This window comes from Strongylocentrotus purpuratus, unplaced genomic scaffold (genome assembly GCF_000002235.5).
Source record: "Strongylocentrotus purpuratus isolate Spur 01 unplaced genomic scaffold, Spur_5.0 spur5_scaffold_6, whole genome shotgun sequence".
NCBI lineage: Eukaryota > Metazoa > Echinodermata > Echinoidea > Camarodonta > Strongylocentrotidae > Strongylocentrotus > Strongylocentrotus purpuratus.
Window position 1 is genome coordinate 37623588 of NW_022145612.1, and position 22984 is coordinate 37646571.

The following is a 22984-nucleotide window of genomic DNA, read 5'->3' on the forward strand; positions in this document are numbered from 1 at the left end:
ACAATATTACAATTCGATGATCGTTATTTTATTGGTTTAATGGAACAGGCGCTGTTGCTCGAGATATCGAATGGGAAGCGGAAATCGGAGATGCTCCATTTGGACAACCATCTCCTCTGACCATCGATGCAGATGTATTGTTCGATCCAGATAGTCCCGACGTAGCTGGAGATGGTCTATGGCAGTTGGGTGTCTTTGCGGCTAAAATGCCTGATGGCACCGGACCCCGCAGAGATGAGGTGACACAAACCCTCGACCCTTACAACCAAGCCTTGCCTCTCGAAGAAGGTGGTCCTCTGGGATTCGGCAGTATCGACGTCCCTTTCCCCATCGACGAGCTCGGTTGTGACGACTACAGATGGCTGTGTATCGAATTCAAAAGGGGTGAATCACCCAACCCTGATTTTGGATTCACCACCGAGAGCGGGGAAGACTCCATCATTAGCTGCAAAGAGCAAAAGTGTCGAGGTAACATTGAGAAACCTTTCATCGTCTAACTTTCTTGTTCGTACTCTCTAAATCATTTGTTTCTTTTACTCTTGAAACAAAACTTGGCCACCAGCAAATTGAATATCCCCAAAGGCAATGGTTATACTTTTATGTTCTAACCAACCACATGTTGCCATTTGAATGTGTTCCTCCCAAATGACATTCATCCTTACAGCTTTAGGTTAGGTACCTGGTGTAAAGAGAGAGTCCAGTCAACATAGATTCGGATACCCCACGGCAAGATCTGCTGGTTGTGTCAAGTCTAAAGAGCCGTATGGCTGCCAACAAGCATAAGGGGAGCAAAGTTTCATTATGATGTATCTGTGCAATTATCTATTTCTGTATCCTGGCTTTCTCTATAAAACAACTTTCTCTCTGTTCTTCACCTCTGCTTTTTTCTCGAGATTCTTTTCAAAATGTAGCCCTATATCAACGAGCTTTTAGAGAAGGCTTCCTAGATAGTTTTGAATTACACATTACCGCAATAGTTGCTTGATATATCCCTATATATTTTTTAAATGCTACTCTTTTCACTATTGAAAATAAAATAGAATAGAACATTTTTTATTCACACAATATAATTACCATGCTAATTTGTTTAGTGTTTTAGATGCACAATTACGAATGTTCATGGAAATTGTGTATCCTGTGATACAAACATGATAAACAAGACGTTCATTTTAAAAATATAAATGTCAATATTAGACGTTTTAGACATTGCATAAATTCAAAGAACTTCCTGAGATAAAACATGTCAAGCGGATAGCTCCATTTATTGTGTAATCAAACCTCTCTGGGGGTCGTCTCTTAAGCTCTTGATTCATCAGTAACAAAAGGCTATTTGTAAGTATTACTTTTGAAAATAATCGTTCTTATTCCTGCAGGCGTTGAAATTGATAGCCTCACATCCTCTCCGACTGATGTCCTCACGGACTTGATGCTACGCGAAGGCAACGCTGACAACCCACTGACATACAACTCCGTCGCTACCACTACCGACGAGTCAGGTACAGTGCGAGGTGTGGACCTCTGGACACTCAGCCAGTGGGGTAGCGAGAACGCCAACGGAGACGGACCTCAAAACAATTTCCAGGAGTCCGTCCTATCGGATTACTTTGCTGCCCTTCCAGTCATGATGTCAGGAGAAACCCTCGATTTCGTCCCGCTGGTCACAAACTTCGACATGACCGATCTCAAGTGTCCCCAGGTCAAATACATTTGTAACGAGGTCAACCGAGATCAAGGCTCACAACCAGAGTTCCAATTTACCGGTGTTCCAGACGAATCTGTGTTGAGAAGCTGTTTCGAGGTGCCCGATGATGCTTGCAAAGGTTAGAAAACAAGAGGCAATTTTAATACTCATCAATTTTACGATTATATCAAAAATTTCTTTTAACTTTCAAGAGCCCCTTGCTGATGACGAACATAATTATATATCTTATCTGCCACATGTTACCACATGGTGGATGAAACACAGCTTTCAGAAGTTGTTACTAAAAGTGGACCATTGCTGTGTCTTAGCCAACTTTTTAAAGATAAGCGAGAGTAATATTTATAGAACGCTATAAGGCATAGTTGATTGACAAAGCTCAAACGGCACTGCATCTTTATCTTCAATTTCTCTTTAAAAAAATATCCTTATAATACAGGTGTTATCTTCGACGATTTGGACTGGGACATGACCCCCATGGGACCGGTCACGGCTGATGCACCTGATGACGTCCTCTTCAACGTAGACCTTAGCACCTTACCTGACAGTGGATCAGCCGATGGTGATGGACTCTGGCGAATCGGAGTCTTCGGCGCTCAAAATGTAGATGGAGCCGGACCCCGTCTTGGCTACCTCCGTCAGATCCTGGACCGTAATGAAGCCTCCACCCCCGCAGCAGGTGCTGGAGAACCACTGGAGCTGAAGAATCTGGCCACCGAATTCGATTTGTCTCAGATCGGATGTGACTCGGAGTACACCTTCCTGTGTCTTGAGTTCTCCAAGGGTATGCGTGCCAACCCTGACTTTGAGTTCGAGGTACAAGGCGGTGGCGATGTCATCATCAGTTGTAAGGAGCAACCTTGTCGTAGACGTAAGTATAATTATTTTTAAGTGTTTTAAATTTGATTGCAGAAGAGGCAAAATATTGTATATAGTAAGATATTTATTGTTTAACGAAACATGCTACAAACATAATTTTAAAAATACATCTAAGGCTTATACAGTTGATGAAGGTTGATGAAAACAAACATTTTATCATTCTTAAACTTGTAATGAATTCTAAATTTTGACCACTCCTCATACATCTTCCAGCTGTCATTGTCACCGACGTGGAAACGGATCTACTTGGAAACGGTCGAGTTAACGAGGGAACTCGCAACAACCGTATCCTGTACGATATGACTGCCATCGCCGATCCTTCCAGCGGTAAGGCCGAGGGACGGGACCTCTGGGAAATGACCACTTTTGGTAGCACATTCCCAGACGGTCGAGGCCAGCGATTCAAGCCTGCGACAGCGTACACGTTCACTCAGTACCAGAAGGATAGACCAGCTTCCCCTGGTGAGGACATCCGTTACGGAGCCGTGGACACCAATTTCGACATGACTGGACTGACTTGCAACCAGATCAGGTACTTCTGTTCTGAGCTGCGCAAGGGTGAATATGCCTCTCCTGACTACCAGTTTGTCGCCAAGCCCGATGAGGATGTGCTCGTAGACTGCTTCGAACTCAACTGTGAAGGTTTGTGCAAAAAATACTTTGATGAAATAGCCTGTCCATACACCTCAAGTGACAATGGTGATTCCAATAATTATAAGAATGCACAAAGTGTATTTACTCACGATCGAAATGTAAAGACCTTTTATGTATTTTTTCCAGAGCAATTTCCATTTAATGTAGCAGTCAATATCGGATTTCGAAATGTAATTCTGTTTGCTCTACAGTGTATACTGAATAACAGACGTATCATTCTGTCAATGTTGTATTGCTGTGTAAGAATCGTATATTAAAGCTACCATGTGTCAGGAATTAGACCATGATTCTGGTTACTATGTAATGTATTTAAAGTTCTTTTGAAATTAATACTTGATAAAACAACAACGAATCATTCGTAATAAACGTGAATTTGTTTAGCTTTCTATAATAAAGACATTTGTCTATAACACTAACGGGAAAAATAGTGATGGTTGTTTGTTCCTCAGATATCGAATAATAGAATATTCTGTTGTCTTTGTCAATTCACAGGTGTTGTGATTGATAACACACGTTTGACGCTGAATAGCGATGACGAGCTTGAAGATGGACCCAACGAATTGAACTTCGACTTCCGAGTTGACTCCAATCCCAATGGTGGTGACGCTGAGGGGGATAACCTGTGGCGTCTGGAGACCTTCACTTCCAACAGCGGCGACGGATCAGGTCGTCGCGATATCCTCAAGCAGCAGACCTTGGATCCTGCTGACGCGAGCACAGACCTGGGGGCCGGCAACAGCATGGTGTTCCGCAACCTGAACGCCATGGTGGACTCGGCCGACGTCAATTGCGAGGAGGACTACTACCTCTGCGCCGAGATTACGAAGCACGAGAGTTCCAGCCCTGATTTCTCAATGGAAGGCTCAAGGGAAGATTCCACTACAAGTTGTAAATTAGTTAAGTGTAAGAAAGCAGGTGAGTCGTGCCACTCGAGGACCGTGCTTTCCGCTTCTTAGCTTATTTAGTGGCTACCAGGTATGTAGTGTGCGCCAGATATAATCCTTGTGAAAAAATACATATATATCTAGAAACGTCCTTGCTTTTAAGACGTAATTCATCTATATACCCAATAGATTGTTATGTCTGATTATTGCATTTATAGAGTTAGCAGATAACCCCCAACGAATGTAGTTTAATCTTTAATTATAAGCATTGATAATATAATTAGTACTTGATTGATTCGTTTCACCACAACACTGAAAAACATTTTTATTTTTTATTTTCACAAACAGGTTGAGCATCCCGTGTGGTAGATAGAACCATCTTCGACGATGTGTTTGCTCCGAGCATGTAAAGTAGTGTACATACTAGTACATACTGCATGCTTCCTTGAGTGTTTTATACCAACCTCATTAATCCTTTTAGAGTACAATCATGTTCTCATGCATGTTACCCTTCACCCGTCCTAACATGCATCTTCCATTCATCTTCAGTTTCCCTTACTCTAAAAACATACCAACTTATTAAACCATCTTCCAACTAACTGCCCTCCATTTTCAGTACGACGACTTAGACGAATAGAACCCTCCATCTCTACTTTAATCAACTGAACCACAAAGTAACACAGCATGAAGATTGCATCGAAAACTTGTTCTTTTCCATCTTCCTCTTGCTCTTTATTTATGTGGCAAGTCTCCAATTGAAAACTGTATGTCGTAACAAATGTCCGCTGGGGCATCGTTTTGCTTTTGAAGGATCAGAACGAAAATGTATGCGATTCAGCCATGGGTAAGTATTAATGTCTTTCTTTATCGTGTGGGAATCTTCGACTTAAACAAAACTTTACATTTGCTGATGCTGTATCCCTTCATTTCATTCCTCTACTCCGCGATGGATGCTAATTTCTGCCTGGTTGGATGATCATCTCCAGAGCCCCCTCCAGTAAGTTTGCCCCTTAAACTTAATCCATTGTTTACGGGTTTCTGGAACTCCTGTATTTTATTAAGGCTAAGGGAATTTGATAATTTAGTGGTGAACGGGTTTAACATGTTAAAGAGATAGTAATGATGCAACTCACACTTAGAACTCGTATTTAAATTAATAACAAAATATGTCAAGTCAAGAAGTATTGAATTGTCAGAATGCATGGTATAGGTTTGGGCACTAAAAATCAACACGTTGGATAGTTAGATGGCGTGAATTAGTTTCCATCTATATATATTTCCTTTAGAAGTTAAGGAAGAAACTGAACTAAGAGTTTACATATTTCTTAGAACGGTTTATCAAGGAACGATTTAGCATTCTTGAATTCATCTAAAGAGCGACAGTATAGTCTATACACGCTCATCAACTCATGGTTATACGGCCACAAAAAAACAAAAAAAAACAAAAACGAAGTTATATGAAACAGTATATTGATTCAGAGATTCCACAAGCCAATAGCATTGAACAACATGAACTGCAATAGACATCATAACAGTTCGGTAGTGGGGAATTGACTGAACTATCTCCTAAAGATTATCAATCCTATATCGAAGCACAAACTAATTATAAAAACTTCCTTATTTGTCTTTTATCAGGTTCAAGGGCGACCCGGACCTAAGGGTGCTAGAGGCGAACCCTTCGAGATTCCAGTAAGAGAACACTCCACATATTTCATGAAACTTCTTATCAGTATCGAGTGACAATAGCTATTAAAATCACTGTGTATTTGATTGGCCTCGAGTATTTTTGTTCCAGAATCTTGGTACTCGAACAATCCTTCTTGAATATTATTATTATTATTGTTATCATCATTATTATTATTGTTATTATGACTCTTGCTATTGTTATGATTATGATAATGGTTTTCTTTATGATTATGATAATGGTTATTATTATCACTATTATTATGATTCTTCTTATTATTATTATTATTTTTATCATCGTGAGTTGTAGTAGTAGTAGTAGTAGTAGTAGTAATTGTAGTAGTAGTATGGTAGCAGTTTTAACAGGAGCAACAGCAGCAGTAGTAGTTGATTATTTATGTTGTTTGTTTTATTAAACCCAGCCTGGTATGGTAGGACCCCCTGGACGTGCTGGACTACCCGGAACAGTTGTAAGTATATCTGCAGAAATCTAAAATCATATCCCGCATGCGATTATTACAACATTATAGATATCAAGTTCTGGTTATGTAAATCCACTTCGAGAGGAACTGGCTCAAATTATTATTTTACATATGAAATGGTGTGATGGAAATCGAGTCATTGTCCATGTTCATTTGGGGGATATTTCGAATGTGTAGATGAATATTTACATAACATCTGCATATAATCTGCATAAATATAAATACATCTATCATATACTTTAATATCCGCTATATTGCATTAATGTAAGCGTTAAAAACAATCAATAACCCCATGACTTGACGCCAGAACAAAGTAAATGCAGGAGCGGTTCTATGAGAATATATATATATATTCAATACGTGCTCACACCCTAAACCCCCTCTAGAACGGCTACCGAAATAAAAACATGTTCCCAGTAATGCATTCATTATTATCGTTGCCTTCATTTTCTGTTTAACCTTTACTATTCAGGGATACCGTGGACGCCGTGGACCCAATGGACTTGGTGGACCCCCTGGATCTCGTGTAAGTCTGAAACAAAATAAAAGTAACCGTGGGTCGGCCTGGTCTTATGAAGGGTTTTGATTGGTCTGTATACATTGCAAGTCCTCAAGTATATCGCAAATCTTCCATCTCTTCATAAAGTCCTAAATAGGCATATTTAGAGTCGCGATCGGTACGAATTTCAATGTAACTTGCAATCGACTGCGATGAATCTCAACTCTTTGTAAGATTAAGCCTTGTTCTGTCGATGTTTCAGACGTCTGCGGCTGGACAATGGATGATACTTCATGGGCAGACTTTGTTGGATATATATATATATATACATAGAGTAAATGATGATTAGCCGTACTTTCTTTACCTATACCAAAATCTACTTCACGTATGCTTTGCCTATTATTATACATGTATGTAGAAACTGCAAATGAGCATAATACGAATATGTCGAATATACTTTATATGTTCCCATTTACATGAGTGAAACAAAATATATAATGCATATAAGCTAATGAAAATTGCTTGAGCTATATGTATATTTATGCGATTAAATTTTATTTGACATCTGTATTATCTTTTCTTCTTCTTCTCCTCCTTCTTCTTCTTCCCCCTCTCTCCCTCTCTCCCCTTCTCTCTCTCTCTCTCTCTCTCTTCCTCTCTCGGTCTATATCCCTCTCTCCTTCTCTCTCCCTCTCTCATCGTCTCTATCTCTGTCTATTCCTTCAGGGAGAGGATGGTCGCGACGGTCGATCTGGAGGACGTGGACGCCCTGGACCCCCTGGACCCCCCGGACCAACTGGTGAAGTTGCCGCCGCTGCCCAAACCTCAAAGGGACCAAGTTGGAACGCAGCTGCCTTCCCATACATGCGTGGAGCAATGGCAGTGGTAAGAGATGGGGCCGTGTTCATAAATTATAATGGCATATTCAGAATAAACAAAAAGCGGGGAGATTGCTGAACTAAAAAGTAACTTCTCGGTAAACTCTTGGAACAGAATGTACTTTGGCAGCCGAACCTGATATAATTCCAGATCATAAATTAATTTATTAATAATTATTTAATATTTTTTAATCTATTTATTATTTGTTTAACCTTCTTTGTAGTTTTTTATGCGTACAAGGAGTGATATCGCGAGAGTAATCCTTTCAGATATTGTCTCGTTTGGAATTACTACACACATTGTATTAAAATACCCGGCAATAGTATTGTGAATCTGTTTATCTTGGCTTTCTTCATCGTCTTTCTAAACGGACGGACAAAGTTCAATGTCAAATTTACACGGCTTAAAACTTTCTGTTTAACTGCAAATATGAGTTTTTTTAAAAGATATAATAGTGTTTGTTCTCTCTGTTGTCTCGCTACCATTACACATTCTAAAATGTTTAGCTTTATTTCATAAAAAAAGAATCATACATCTAGATTATTGAGCTATTAATGTAGATATCGTTGATACCATATTGGTGGACATTTGACTAGTTGCAAATATCATTTTCTCTTCAAATTTGTATCATTTCATTTCTTTTCTTTTCAGGGACTACCTGGATCGGCTGGTTATGCTGGTACCCGTGGAAACCGAGTAAGCCTTTGACACAATTGTCCATATTTGGTGTTAAGATGATAAGAATAGCACATGAGAAGTCTACGATGTTAAGGTTATTGGGAAGTCCGAGATGTTTGCAATACCCGTAATTAGCAAAAATCTAATCTCTATTTTGTTTGACTGCCCTTCGCTGCAACGACAGTGTTCCAACTATTTAGTACTCTGTAAATATTCCTCACATCGCACTCTGTGAGGTAACTAAATATGGGGAGGAAGTCATTCCGTTGCGGTCGCCATGGGTATCCCGGATGATAAAAATACATTTCAACTGTTATCAAAATAAGGCAGCTATACATGATGAAATCTTCATGGACTCTTGTTCGCCCAACTGTTATTTAATTGCAAGCAAACATTTTTGTAAAGTAAAGTAAAGTACTCTAAAGAATCAAATCCAAATTGTGAAAAATGAAATTGCGTGACATTTTGTTACCGCCCACAACTGACATAACATTACAAGACGGTAAATGACTCTGGCCTATGTGCAACATCACGTCATCCAATTGGTGTGCCGCCCTCTACCTTGTCTCAGCCTACAACCCCACTTTACAAATACAACTTTTTCTTCTACAGGGACCTGCTGGTATGCGTGGACCCTCTGGACAATCAGGACCTTCTGGACCTATCGTAAGTTTTCAATTTTTATTTCTATATCTTTCATTTTGTTATCTTTTTATAAATAATCAGTGGGTTTCAACTTCCTGTTGATTTGATTTTTGATTTGATTTCATTAATTATTCCACTCAAATATCCAAAATTAAAATAACTTATATAAACCCTATAATATAACAATATATAATAGAACAAATTAATTATACGAGTAACGAATACTAATAAGTATCTAAGTAATAAAATTACTTTACAGAGTACATTTAAGTTTGAGAATAAATAAACATAATTTATGTTGCTTGATTGAACTGAGGGGGTAAAAAAAAAGTAGATCTCAGAAAGGGTAGGCTAGTCGAGCGATATTCACTTACAAATTAAGTACTAGACCATCGTCAGCGTGCATCAAATCATGATTCGGAGCTTGTGTGTTGAAAGAACCATCAATTGTCACCAAGAGAATCAATCCGTTGCTGAATATTGAAAACTTGTCAGAAGCCCGCATATTTGCAGATTTCTCTCAAAATGCCCTTTTCCAATGCTATAGTATTCATAACAAATTGTTTTAATTTTGTTTTGCACACAAAGTTTATATAAAATGATAATCTTTTTATTGTCATTATACCTTATAATTCTTTCGTCTGACCTTAATGTTTTTGTTCAATGACCATCGGTTCAGTATTATTTTCATTATCATTATTGAATTATTTAGTTATTGAATTTGTCACAACTATTATTTTCTTAATGATTATTGATATAATCGTATATATTGCCCTTGATATTAATACCATCATTATCATTATTATTATTATCTTTGTCATGTCTGGCCAGGGTTCTGCTGGACCACGCGGACCACGTGGTGAAGACGGTCCTGATGGAGATGATGTAAGTGTCAAAGTTCAAAGGTTAAAGTTGAATTTCGACATAATATTTTATTTAGAGGCGATGAGACATGCATGATTACATTATTTCTGTTATGATATTTTATAGGTTAACTTGATAGTATCGACATGATAGGCGGAATCGTTAAAACTTGGTTTCAGTCAAACGTAATGATAATAACAGTTGTATTCAGTTGATGAGTATATATAGCACCTCTTTTTTGTGTCCTTTAGTAAAAAACTTTGCATATTTTTTTTAAATTAAGTTTGACCACGTATTATTTCTTATTTTTCTGATGACTTAGCTTCTCTTCAGTTCTTAGAAAACATATATAATGTAATTTTTAGCAACAGACGTGTGATTGAATAACAGGAGGCTTCAAATAAAAACTACATTGACGCGTCATAAAAGTCACATTGGGTAAAAAAATTGTGACGTAGACATTACACAGTAGCATTATACGATGCTCTGATCATATTCTTCAGCTAAGTGAATCGCTGCTGATCGTATTTATTTAATTTTGAATGGCTTTGATTGTGATACAAGAATATATTGCTCGAGCTATGACAATATTGCACGAGTCGAAGACGAGTCCAATATTGTCATAGCGAGAGCAATATGTTCTTGTTTCACACGAAAACAAAGCCATATGATATTATTATAATTATCTATATCGGGATGACTAGAAAAATAACAAAATTTGTCTTACCTCGGTAAATATGGCTTTGTTTTCGTGTGAAATCGATATCGGTAGTTGAAGTTCCCAGATGACTGAGCAATACGAAAATAATATTGGTGATTCATCCGAGTACAGCGCTAAAGATACTAGATACACTGATTTATTGTACCACTTGGAAGCCTTATATAGATAACAATAATTGCAGGATTTTATCCATTGATATGATATATATATATATATATATATATATATATATATATATATATATATATATATAAGTATATATAAATATGCACTGCTGCCGATAAAGTTTGAATAATTTCTTTTCTTACCTCTTTTCATGAAATCATTGTGACAATATGATTTATTCTTGACAGATAAAGTTGATCTCTTCCAGAACTTTATGGAGATTGATCAATACATTTCTGAGAAGAAACAAAACATTATCTATCAAGAATAAATTATACTTTCACATTCATTTCATTAAAAAAGAAGGTAAGAAACAAAATTATCCAACGTTATAGGCAACAGTGTATATTCAGTAGGAGTACACCACCTGAAAATTAAACGGCTCGTATGATCTTCTCCCTCCTAACTTCATAGGGCAAGAATGGCGCCCTGGGACAACTCGGATTCCCCGGTGAACCCGGACGACCTGTAAGTTCACTTTTTGTTCATTATGACAGACTTAATTCAAAGTTTACTTATTTACAACAAGATAATTCAAACAAGATACTAACCATACAGTAATAAATCAGATATATGATATTAAATTTATGATGTAAGTTTCCGAAATGATATTCACATTCGAACATCTCTTTGAATATCTTTGAACGACTTATTTCTAAAACGTATCATTTATATCAGTAAGAAAATAACAATGAGAACCAAATTTGATATAAATCGGAAGTACAGCAACATAATTGCACATGTAAAAGACATGTCTCGAAAAAATTTGATTTACTGGAGGAGCCTAAAGTATTATTAAAATTAGTCTGTTGTGAATGGTCACGGATGTTGAATAGTTGCAGTTCATGGACTAGTAGGAATAAATAAAGGAGAGAGAGAGAGAGAGAGAAAGATAACAGAAAAAATCTTAGATTCTAACCCTTTGGTTTATGACATTTTATTTACATCTAAAAGATTACATTTTATTTACGTCTAAAATATTACATTTTATTTACATCTAACATATTACATTTTATTTACATCTAAAATATTACTAACAATTAGATTACTCGCTTCTGATTTTAATCATCTACAATTTGTCAATATTTTTTTCAGAACCTTGTTATATTCATTTATTATTCATATTATGATTGTTACGTGTTTTATATATTTATATAATAATTCTTAAATTTATTTATATCTCTACTTTTATTTATTTATTTTATTTATTTTGTAATTTAATTATCTATCTTTGATTAACAGGGGTCTGCTGGATCCCCTGCAAGAAATGGAGCTCCTGGACACAAAGGATGGACCGTAAGTTGAGCTCCGATTGTCAGATTAAAAATTAAATTACTCCCTTCTTTATCACATCCGGTCTTCTGTATCTACATTTCAATTTCCCTTAGGCATCTTTTCGAGTAGATGTTTCATGATCCGAAAAAGGCTCAAGTTTTCTACGCCATTTTAAAACCACAATTTTGAGCATCATCAGAATATATTTTGTACTGTATTTTTTTAATGGCATATTAGTTGTATAAGCACCTGTGTAAATGTGTTTATTTACATGTACTTAGCAGAAGACGGCAGAATCATATCACATCAAATCATATGTAATGAATGTTAACCCTTTAAATGGGTTATTTAGACTTGACTTTGATAAAATGATAAACTGATTTTTTTTTTTTTAAAGTCAAAATTTATCTGACAGCTATTAAAAATAGGTTAGAAAATTAAAAAAAAGTTTCTGCATTTCACTTGATAGGGTATGTTCGGAAGGAAGGGAGCCCGTGGAGATAGGGGAGAATCTGGAAGCGCTGGACTCGAAGGTGTTGGCGGATCCGTGGGAGCAATTGGAAACGCTGTAAGTATTTCATTCAGATATTTCTCTTAAAACGAATATAATCTACTTAGTGTATAGTATATAGAAGAGAAAAAACCAAGATAATGCTCAGTTTGTAATCGAGCTTCATTCAAAAGGTATTATTACTGTTGTTTGAACATTATATTTGAACCGTTCACGTGCTCTTGTTATATAAAACCAACTGATTGTTACCTCGTATCTCGAGATTTCTTAGACAATGCTTTTTGTCTGATGAAACTGTAGTTTTTAGGTTTTACTGAGACCTTTTTCACTTTGCACTATAAGGTAGTAATTACGTGTTGTCTGTGCTGATCGGCAACCTTTGCAAACCAGCGAACGTGCCAAGTGGCAAATGAGACAAAGGTTTGTTTACCTATCTAATGCCCCTTACATCAGCCACTTTGCAAGTTTACATCGACACTATACTTCAAATCATTTTGTTTTGCTATTAAAGATACCTTTATACGATATCAGACACATTTCCCCCTCACTTTGAATCCTTCAGACTGTTCATTTATTTTTCGGGATACGTATGTAAAACACTTCACAAACGATAATGGTTAATCAATACCCAAGTTCTTCATCAGTGCTTGAAATCATAACTTTTATCTCAATAATTTCTTTTTCTATAATATCGGAGCTTCAAAATTTAATGTCGGATTTCTTTTTCTATAAACCTAGGGAGCTCGTGGACTGCCTGGATCAACTGGACAAACTGGACAAAAGGGAATTGTCGTAAGTAAAGACCGATTTTCTTCGTATTTTTATAAGGAGTCACCCTTTCTCATCCCTTTCTCATCGTCATCATATGACACCTGTATACTAGTTGAGATGGAGTCCGATCTTTGACGCCGTTTGCTTTGTTCCATCACGATCTTTAATAGTGTCTTCTATCTCAAGATTAAGATGAAATGCAAGCTCATCCCTGAATGTGGGGGGCGTCGGTCCCTGTTTTGGAGGGGCAGCCTATAGCAGATGACGTCCAACACAGCTTGGTATTTAGCTCTATAGCCATGACCAGCGAGTCGTAAATTGCGTTGAGCAATCGTGATTGAAATTGATTGTATGTTCTCATTTTTAGATCTGATCAACCGCATGTTTTCGAAATTATCATTTCGGATTTATGTCGATCTGTATACTACATCGATGCGAACAAAAACAGAAAAAGAAAAAAAGACCACACCACATTTGTGATCTTAAAGAATTCAAATGTACTATATTCTTCTCCAAATGCAGGGTGACATAATAGATTACAGTAAACGATGCCGATCTGAAAGTTCCAATTCTGTTAAACATTTGTTTTTGTTTATTTGTTTACAGGGAGAACGCGGAAGCACTGGCGAAGTTGGAGATAATGGACGCATTGTAAGTATTCTTTGAATTTGTCAATGTTTGTGATTGTTTCGGCAATTTAATGGGACAGAAAAGAATACTTATAACCATTACCCTAAAATGTAAAGTAATATTATAACATTACTTGTAAAAGCATAAAGAAATATAATAACATACCCCTAATAATACCCTAGCAAAATGCGTTGTGTAAGCGCTTATCATTACATGTCCATTACTTTATATTGAGAGTGTATGTCAAAGTATAAGGGAAATGAAAATTGTGAAAATATGACAATATATGTTCCTGCTATATTGATATATTCATCATTATAAATAAGAAAAGGTTCATTGAAGTTTAAGATACATGTTTAGGAATAATCAATTGAACACTTTAGGTCTCTGAATTTTACAGCCTTCTATCGGATATGTTTGTAAATTTGCATGAAACGTAATTTCTATGAAGATTAATCTATAAATATTAAATAAAAAGTGTAAATCATGAGCTGAGATTGTTCATGTTGACAATATGTAATTCAAATTCATGTGATTAAAACATATATATTGTCTTTTCACTTTTAATCATATAATAACAATTCACTGGCAATACCGAACAACTTTTACCAAGCAGTGAACTCTATATTTTATTTTCTTATTTGAATTCTCTCTCTCTCTCTCTCTCTCTAGGGTAACACCGGACCTATGGGCGTTTCCGGAGCAGTCGGGTTGAGCGGAGCCAAGGTAAAAGTCAGGAGTGTTAGAAAATTCACTCGTTTAAGGAGTCATATTGGGGATCACTTCCATTGGATTTAAATCCATTTCAAATACTTGTGGAACCTAGTCAAAAGAAGTGGTTGAATGATTTTTGCGAGTAGATTCTACTTTTTAAGCATGAACCACATTTATTTAATTCCCCGTATTAAAGTAGATTTCCTCTCGCATACATTCAAAGAGTGCTACTGTAACAGGATGACTATTTGTTTATTGATTTATTTCTGATATTTATACAGGGTAGCACATATTACCAGTTTGGTAAGAATAAAACAAATAACAGCATCAAAAACAAAATAGATAAATACACGAGCATATGAACAGGTAAAATACAAATTAATTGGTATTCCCCTGGAAAAAACTGATCCCCATTATTGTACCTGGAGATAAATGAGTTTGGTGTTTTATTGGTGACATTATCATGATGAATATCATTATAATTATCATTATGGTACTTATTATTATTATTATTATCATATTTCTTCTTCTACTTCTACTTCTTCTTATTATTATCACCATAATCATCATTATTATAATTTCGTTTGGACACAGGGACAAGTTGGAAGCTCTGGAGAACAAGGAACACCCGGTACAGTCGGTCTGCTGGGCGAGACTGGCAAGCGTGGCGCTCATGGAAGTGCCGGAGCACCGGTAAGTACCCATCCCTCCCTCCTGCATTTGTTAGGTGTTTTATTTTTAAGTTTGTTGTTTCCTTATTGATCAGTATAGGGAAAGTTGAGTTCCAAATCAAGTAATGAGAGAGAGAGAGAGAGAGAGAGAGAGAGAGAGAAGGGGAGACAGAATAAGCCTTTTAAACCTTTTATTTAAGTTAGAGAGAGAGAATAAGAGAGAGAGAGAGAGGGGGAGGGGAGAAAGAGATATAGGGTGTTTATATGAAGTAGATCTGATCAAACATTTTTCCATTGAATTATGGATCCTACCATATAAACAATAAACACAAAAGTGAAATCCTGCGGGCAAATTATAACGTAGAATGATAGTACGAGCATTTCTTTTTGTTTGTGTCTTAGAATTACAACTTCACCCGCAATCAGAACTCAGTTCATGTTTCAAATACATGACAGCTAATTTGTGGTGATCATTATAGATATATTGATAAGATTTAACTTTGCTTTTTCTTTTCTTTTTAGGGAACACCCGGAGCAAACGGCGATGGTGGCTCTATGGGAGAAGTTGTAAGTAATCCAGTTCATGTTAAAATTTTGTATTACTGAGGTTGTGATAGAGAGTTGACATGGTATGTGGGGCATATGTTGTTTTAGTGTTAAACACAAACTTCTTATTTTTTTTCCCAATTCGAAATTACGTGTATCTTACAAAATGGAATTATTATGACAATAGTTGTAATTTATATAGCTTCGCGTTTGCGTTGTGGTGGTCCCCGAGTTAGAATACTACAACACACAACTCTTATAATTATAATGAGGGCAGGGGTGATAATGAAAGCAGCAGCATATTGCTCGTCTCCATGTCGTGTGGACCTCCCCCCCCCCCCCCCCCCTCTACACGACATCTAGGCATGGTGAGCCCCGCTTGCTGTAGCCCTATTCCAGCATGAACAGATTGTGAATAATAATTGCTATTACAAAATATAAAAAAAGCAGTTTCTGGTTTTAATGTACTGGGTTTTCAAATGCATGCTAGCGTCAGACTATCTTTCGTTTTTTTTCTCCTTCTTGTCATTCATTCTGACTTTCATGTGCTTGGTTACAGGGTATTGCAGGAGACCTGGGTTTGCCAGGACAGAACGGCGCACCCGGAACCCAGGTAAGATTGTAGAAAAGTCGCTTCGTTCGTTTGTGTCTCCTTAGATCAAGATTAATGTAAAGTTCCTAAATTAAATTAAATTAAACTAAGTTCTTCCATCGCCTGATGGCTGCGATGGCCGTCCCATTTACTAGGGCCATGTCTTCATCTGTGCAACCCGTTCCGCCACGCTGAGTCTGAGTCTGAGTCTGAGTCTGAGTCTGAGTCTGAGTCTAATAAGATCAAGAAAAGTCCCTGATCCGAAATTTGTTCCGGCGAAAATTGCTCCGGACTTATATCGTTCAAGATTTCCAAGGTATAGGGTTAAGGTGCGGGTTGCAATTTTAATTTTAGGTTAGTGTTAGGTTTAGGTGAAGGGTTAGGTAAGGTGTTTGGTCAAAGGCAGCGGTAAAGAATGCGGTTGATAGAGGAAATTGACCGCGGATCAATTGTCACCGGAGCTTGTTATGTGCCGCAGTTGATTCGGAAGATTCGTATCAAGTGCATAAGTTGATTTTCGTTCACAGGAGCATACGAGACTAACATTAAACAATAGTTAGGCTAAGGTTAAAGTTAGTTTTAGTGTTTAGTCAAAAGTTCAAGTGAGCTATTCGGTAGATCGATTGTCACTGGAGCATTGAACTTATAAAGATAATAAAATGAAAGAGAGAGATTGAGAGAGAGAGAGAGAGAGAGAGAGAGAGAGAGGGGAGGGAGCGAGGAAGGAAGAAGGGAAGAACTGGTCTGGGGGGGGGGAGGGGGTAGAAAGTGGACACTTGTTTAAAAACTGTTGCATTCCGAAATAATTGTCACGTGATGTCAGAAGAACAAGCACCTGAATTATTAATGGCAAATGTTGTTTTTGCTGTTTTAGTCCATCCATCATATCATACTGAAAATGATTTATTTTCTTTTGTTCTAGGGCACAACTGGTATTGAAGGAATCGATGGCGAACGTGGAAACCCAGTAAGTACCTGTTTGAATTTGAATTTGAATTTGAGAAAAATAAAGCTACACAGTTGAATGTCCAAATGAATTATATGATAGCACAGACCATTTTAAAGACAATTGCAAAATTAGTACAGCATTTGTTCTCAATTTGACTTAGAACAAGAATGAACATATGGGGAAACTGCATGTATACATGACTAAAAGTAAAATCTTCGTTTTCAAATACAAATAAAACTGTGTAATAAAGCATTAGGCATTATTAGAAAGGCTTTTGAATTTCGTACGTATTGTGTACATAATTTACACATTTTAGAATAAGCGATGCATTCATTTGAAAACTATTCCTTGTTCACATGTTGAAAAATTCAAACAATTGTTCATCTTGACTGTAAAAGTAAGGATTAATTTGTCACAAAATTCTAACTCACAATCTCATTCCTTTTTCTTGAAAGGGATTGATCGGATTTGTTGGTGTGGATGGTCCCCGTGGAGCCGCCGGATCTAGGGTAAGTTTTACGGGTTCCCGGTAGGATGCGAACGTCATTGTGATTGGATTAGCATGTGTGCGCCCGTACAAGGGTGACTAGTGGAATGCTCACCAGGGAGTGGAGAATGCGCACTGAAATGTTCCCGGTAGGATGCGAACGTCATTGTGATTGGATTAGCATGTGTGCGCCCGTACAAGGGTGACTAGTGGAATGCTCACCAGGGAGTGGAGAATGCGCACTGAAATGTGCAGATTGAGAACTAAATCCACGTGACTGGAGTATTAAGCGCTTTGCTCAGTTAATGGCAAAGCGCTTTATACGGAGCGGATATTATTATTATTATAATTATTATTATTATTATTATTATTATCATTATTATTCAGTTTAATGTATGGAGATATTGTATACAAATAAGCTGTGGATTCTAAAAAATAAACGTAGGTTCCATTTTCAAAGAAGTAACGGATGTTTATTAATGGTTCTTCACACATCGAATTGTATTCAATTTTCTTGGTGATGTAGGGGTGAGGGGAACAAAAGAGACTTTAAAAACATCAATAGAAAATAAAATGCATACATTACGGAATGAGCATCGAGGATAATTATAACTATCGATAGTTTTCACCGAAGAGCAAGCACTTTTAATTTTTTTTATTATATTTGTTTTATTATATTATTCTTTATTGTGAAATTATGGACGAACTTATTTGTAAAATTGCATTTGCTGAATCATCCCTTTACAATCACAACTTTATGCTTAAAACGTGACCCAAAGCCAGTTCACATTAGAATCGACCCGGTTAAGCATAAATTTAAATTCATAAATATTGCAAATTCAAAACATCTATTCTCTCTTAAAGTAACATTTCTGACTTAAACAAGAAAAAACATGCACACTGAAATACTACCTTTTCTTGACTACAGGGCCAGCGTGGAATAGTCGGAGAGCAAGGACGTGTTGGAAGCCAGGGAGAGTCTGTAAGTATAGTTCATATAAATGGTAGCTTCGAATACTGATAACAAGGAAGAATTTAAAATGGTTAAAGTTATATAGTCAACATTGTTTATTGTTTGTTTTACTTGACTACTAAGAATGAATTTGCAAGCTTGTGACCAAGAAACCAGGGGACCAAGGGCTTAAAGTCCTCTCCGAAGGACTAGTTAATGAAGATTACGACACCACTGCTCTACTATTGAGCTTTCGCGCTATAGTCAACATATTACTCGCGTTTATTAACTGACGAAATAGCTCAAACGCAAAACCTATATGTTAGATGTATCCTAAAGTCGTTTTTTAAATCCTGGAAATAAAAAAATTACCATACCGTAGTTCATCATTATTTTATTTTACTTCCATTTTGTTTTATTTCTTGTATCTATCATTTAAGATTTTTGTTTTGTTTTAGGGGATACATGTTGTATTTTGTTTCTTCTGCAAGCATCAATAGCTTAGATGATGTTTTTATTGATGTCATATACATGTATCTGTGTTTTCACAGGGAGAACAAGGTTTAACTGGACCAACTGGATCTCGTGGATCTATGGGAGAACCTGTAAGTACTGCACTTTTACTTCATAATTAATCAGTAAGATCCTGTTTTTTTATAATTTTGGAGGCTGATTTAATTTGTGCGTATCTTTTTAAAACCCTAGTAGTATGCTTTAGTTCGTGTAAATACTAGTTCACATCTTGCTGCATGTTAGGCTGACTCGATGTCTAATGTGTACTTACTGAATCGTTTTAATACTAACACATGTTCTAATAAACAATTTGGTCTTGTTGGTCAACTTGATTTAAATTCTTCCTTCTGATTATGGTTCATTTTAGGGACCTAGTGGAGCTCCAGGTCTCCTTGGAGCTGGTGGTCTGAAGGGAACTCTGGTAAGCATTTACATTTTCGAGTTTGTTTTTTATATTTTAATAACACTCGAGAAATTGATGCAAAGAGTTTTCATTAGTCTCAGATTAACTGTAGCATTTTCTGTTGTATGGTTGGAAAAGTCGTGCATTCAACAAGATCTTCTTTTAAGCGGTTTTAACAATATACAGTAACTTATGACAAAAATATAATTTTCTTTATTAGGTCTTTGTTATCAAAATCATTTGTTGTGTTTCCTGAATGATTACACATAGTATTTTATTTATAGCCAAATAAAGATCATTATATGGAATTCTTTGCCTGTATAAGAAAACTGGTAAAACCTAATGCACTGTAAAATGATTAATTCATCACCATAAACCGTTGTAGTAGTAGAAAACAAAAATAAATTGCCGGAGAAACAGTGCTCTATAAAATCTTACAATGAATTTTGGATGAATTTTTGAATAACAGTTAACAAAAGAAGTGCCATAATATTAATCAAAGAAAATGTCTTTAAATGTATGGATGAACTAAAAATTATTCCGAACATCTATGTAATTTTGTTTTATTGTTATCTGTTGCTAGGGAGACAACGGAGAGGCAGGAGCCGCTGGAACCCCCGGAGAAGCAGGAACTAGGGTGAGAATATGATCAATGATAACTATCTATCCATCTCCCAAACCAATATATCTGATAGTTCATATTTGTCGAGTTAATATTTGTTTTCATTTTCTACCAACTTATGTCCCACTAGGGTTCTTTTGTAAGAAATGATTTTGACATTTTTCATTTGAATTCTGTAAATTCTAAATTAAAATCTATTTATATAATTTATTTAAAATATTTATTTAAAAAAAAAAAAAATCGATTTAATTATTGTGCTATTTGTTGTAGACAATAATCTGATAATGGAGTTTTGCCAGCTATTAGCACTCATCAATTTCAAGAATGGTTTGTGGCAAAATAAAAAGGGGGGTTAGGATAGTTTCATCTGTGGAATGTATCTTTCCGTCTGTATATCGATCTATATCAGTATATGTCTATAGACCTATCAAACGATACGTTTATCTTTATTTTCTTGTGTATAAATTGACTATTTTAGCTCAATCGGTTTATCTTTGTTTATCCTCACTTCAGGGATCACCAGGTTCAGCCGGAACCCCAGGATCGACAGGAGAAAATGTAAGTCTATTTTTTGTTGGTATATCTTAAAGTAAATTGGGTTTATCATGCAATACGCACAAACACTTCGATGAATTGGCGTTAGATATCCCTCCGCTGTCGCCACACCATTAAGCCTTCATTTGCCACAAGTGCCAATTGACACTTTGGCTGGAGTGCCATGACTGCCGATCGGCACAAACAGTAGGCACCATTATCACCACAGTTTCACTGTTCATTATAAAAGCCATGCGCATACCTAATAACAAACTTCCGACCTTTATTGACTACATGGCAACGCTGTTATCATCTGTAATTAACATATTTAGGTTGAAAATTGTCAATGAGAAGCCTTTTCTTAAACAAAATAAAATACACCATTTGATATTTAAAATGTGGCACATAGATATTATGTGTGAAGAACATTCTATCACAATTACAATACATTAACCTTTTCAAGAATTTATGAACAGTTTCTTCCATAGTGGAATCAGAAGAACAGTATACTCCTAATAATCTTTCGATGGTGTGCAACGGTGCCGTTGATTCATAGTTCGAAAATAAACATAGAACATGCACATTTCATGAGCATAGAGAACAGAGAGAAATAATGAAAGTTAGTTTATCAACTTCCAAAGCATCAAGCCTCGTGTTTCAACATACATAACATACATTTCCGTGTTTCAAATCACGCATGAGTTGAATAACGGAAATTTGCCTATTTTGTGATATACCTCGTCTTGCTTAGACACAGGGCGTGACACCTGACACCGTAACGTACATTATGACTTTTGATGACGATACATCACGTGATTCAGATCACAGGGAGAACATCCGCGGTTCGAACAAGTCGTACAAAAAAACTTAATTTAAAAAGACTGGTACAATGTATCATTTGTATCAATAACATCATAAATATCTAATTAATTGTACAGGGCCACCCTGGAGAAGACGGTCTAGCTGGCAGCGATGGAAAGACTGGTGCAACTGTAAGTTATAACATATTTTCGTTTGTAATTATCATCGAGCCACATGCATGGAGATTCTCCTGATTTAGTTGTTGAAGGAAAAAAGAAAATAATGAAAAAAAGAAAGATTGCTAAAATAAAGAAAGAAAGAAAGAACAGACTTAAAGATACTCGGGGAAATTTGTCCCAAATAGTTGGTGTTTAATTATATTCTTTTTAAAGTTAGCATAGAGATATCAATATGACGTGCCGAGACAGAAGATTCTACCTCTTGTAGAATAATCATGATTTATAATAAACCAACTATCTGTGCGTTCAAATATTAACACAAGTTAGCTCTTTGAAACTCTTAAACACTGAAAAACTGTATGAACTTTATTGATTCTTTAAGCCGATTCATATAGACTCTCTTAGCATGAGCTGACAAAGCATGGAAAGTGGGTTTTGATTCATTTGTGAATTAAAGGAGCTTTCCTGAAAGTTTTGACGTCATCATAATTATCTGTATTCACCAACGCCAGATAGGTGTCTACTCTTTTCGAATGAAGACGAAAGCTTCTGTCAGTTGTGACTATTTCAATATGCACATTGCATTAATAGTTTTATGGTCGATTTGCAATCGTCCTGAATCTAATTTTAAAAAGATATCCTTGTGGATGTAGTTTAGAATCTCTCGTTTTCATTACCTCGTCCCCATTTTCGTGTCAAAGAATAACTCTCTCAATCTGAATCTCGTTTTCTAAAATCTCGTTTTCTAAAATCTCGTTTCGAATCTTCTTGTCTCGTAGGGCTCACAAGGCAGGGATGGAGCTTCCGGAGCAGCAGGAGAGAGGGTGAGTAATCAGCAGATGAATATCCGGTCAATGTATATTGATGTCGGGCTGAGATTAGAATCCTCCGCCTCTCAATTGAAAGTCAAGTGTGGATAAATCACCGAGTCACGACACTCCCATGAAAAAATAATTGTTTATCATTACTATTTTTGTTATGATTCGTGAGGCATATTGTGTGTAATATCCCATGCAACAATTAATGTATTGAGTGTTTTTCATCATGCTCATCGTTTGGGGTTTTCAGCAAGATTTAGTGAATATGTTACGATTTTTGACAC

At 36.4% G+C, this 22984-nt stretch overlaps 1 protein-coding gene across 1 annotated transcript in view; it reads left to right on the forward strand.

The window, feature by feature from the left end:
- Positions 1–22984, forward strand: part of LOC575353 (collagen, 5 alpha fibrillar) — a 59866-nt gene that overhangs the window by 12648 nt on the left and 24234 nt on the right. The window contains exons 8-38 of the mRNA XM_030973023.1: positions 49–468; positions 1374–1820; positions 2139–2570; positions 2792–3220; positions 3725–4147; positions 5103–5113; positions 5752–5805; positions 6222–6269; positions 6754–6807; positions 7507–7665; positions 8311–8355; positions 8950–9003; positions 9814–9867; positions 11147–11200; positions 11975–12028; positions 12477–12575; positions 13257–13310; positions 13896–13940; positions 14592–14645; positions 15228–15326; positions 15827–15871; positions 16410–16463; positions 17365–17409; positions 17847–17900; positions 18807–18860; positions 19382–19435; positions 19711–19764; positions 20330–20383; positions 20882–20926; positions 21841–21894; positions 22662–22706. Coding sequence (XP_030828883.1) covers positions 49–468; positions 1374–1820; positions 2139–2570; positions 2792–3220; positions 3725–4147; positions 5103–5113; positions 5752–5805; positions 6222–6269; positions 6754–6807; positions 7507–7665; positions 8311–8355; positions 8950–9003; positions 9814–9867; positions 11147–11200; positions 11975–12028; positions 12477–12575; positions 13257–13310; positions 13896–13940; positions 14592–14645; positions 15228–15326; positions 15827–15871; positions 16410–16463; positions 17365–17409; positions 17847–17900; positions 18807–18860; positions 19382–19435; positions 19711–19764; positions 20330–20383; positions 20882–20926; positions 21841–21894; positions 22662–22706 — 3647 coding nt within the window. The remainder of the gene's footprint in view (positions 1–48; positions 469–1373; positions 1821–2138; positions 2571–2791; positions 3221–3724; positions 4148–5102; positions 5114–5751; positions 5806–6221; positions 6270–6753; positions 6808–7506; positions 7666–8310; positions 8356–8949; positions 9004–9813; positions 9868–11146; positions 11201–11974; positions 12029–12476; positions 12576–13256; positions 13311–13895; positions 13941–14591; positions 14646–15227; positions 15327–15826; positions 15872–16409; positions 16464–17364; positions 17410–17846; positions 17901–18806; positions 18861–19381; positions 19436–19710; positions 19765–20329; positions 20384–20881; positions 20927–21840; positions 21895–22661; positions 22707–22984) is intronic.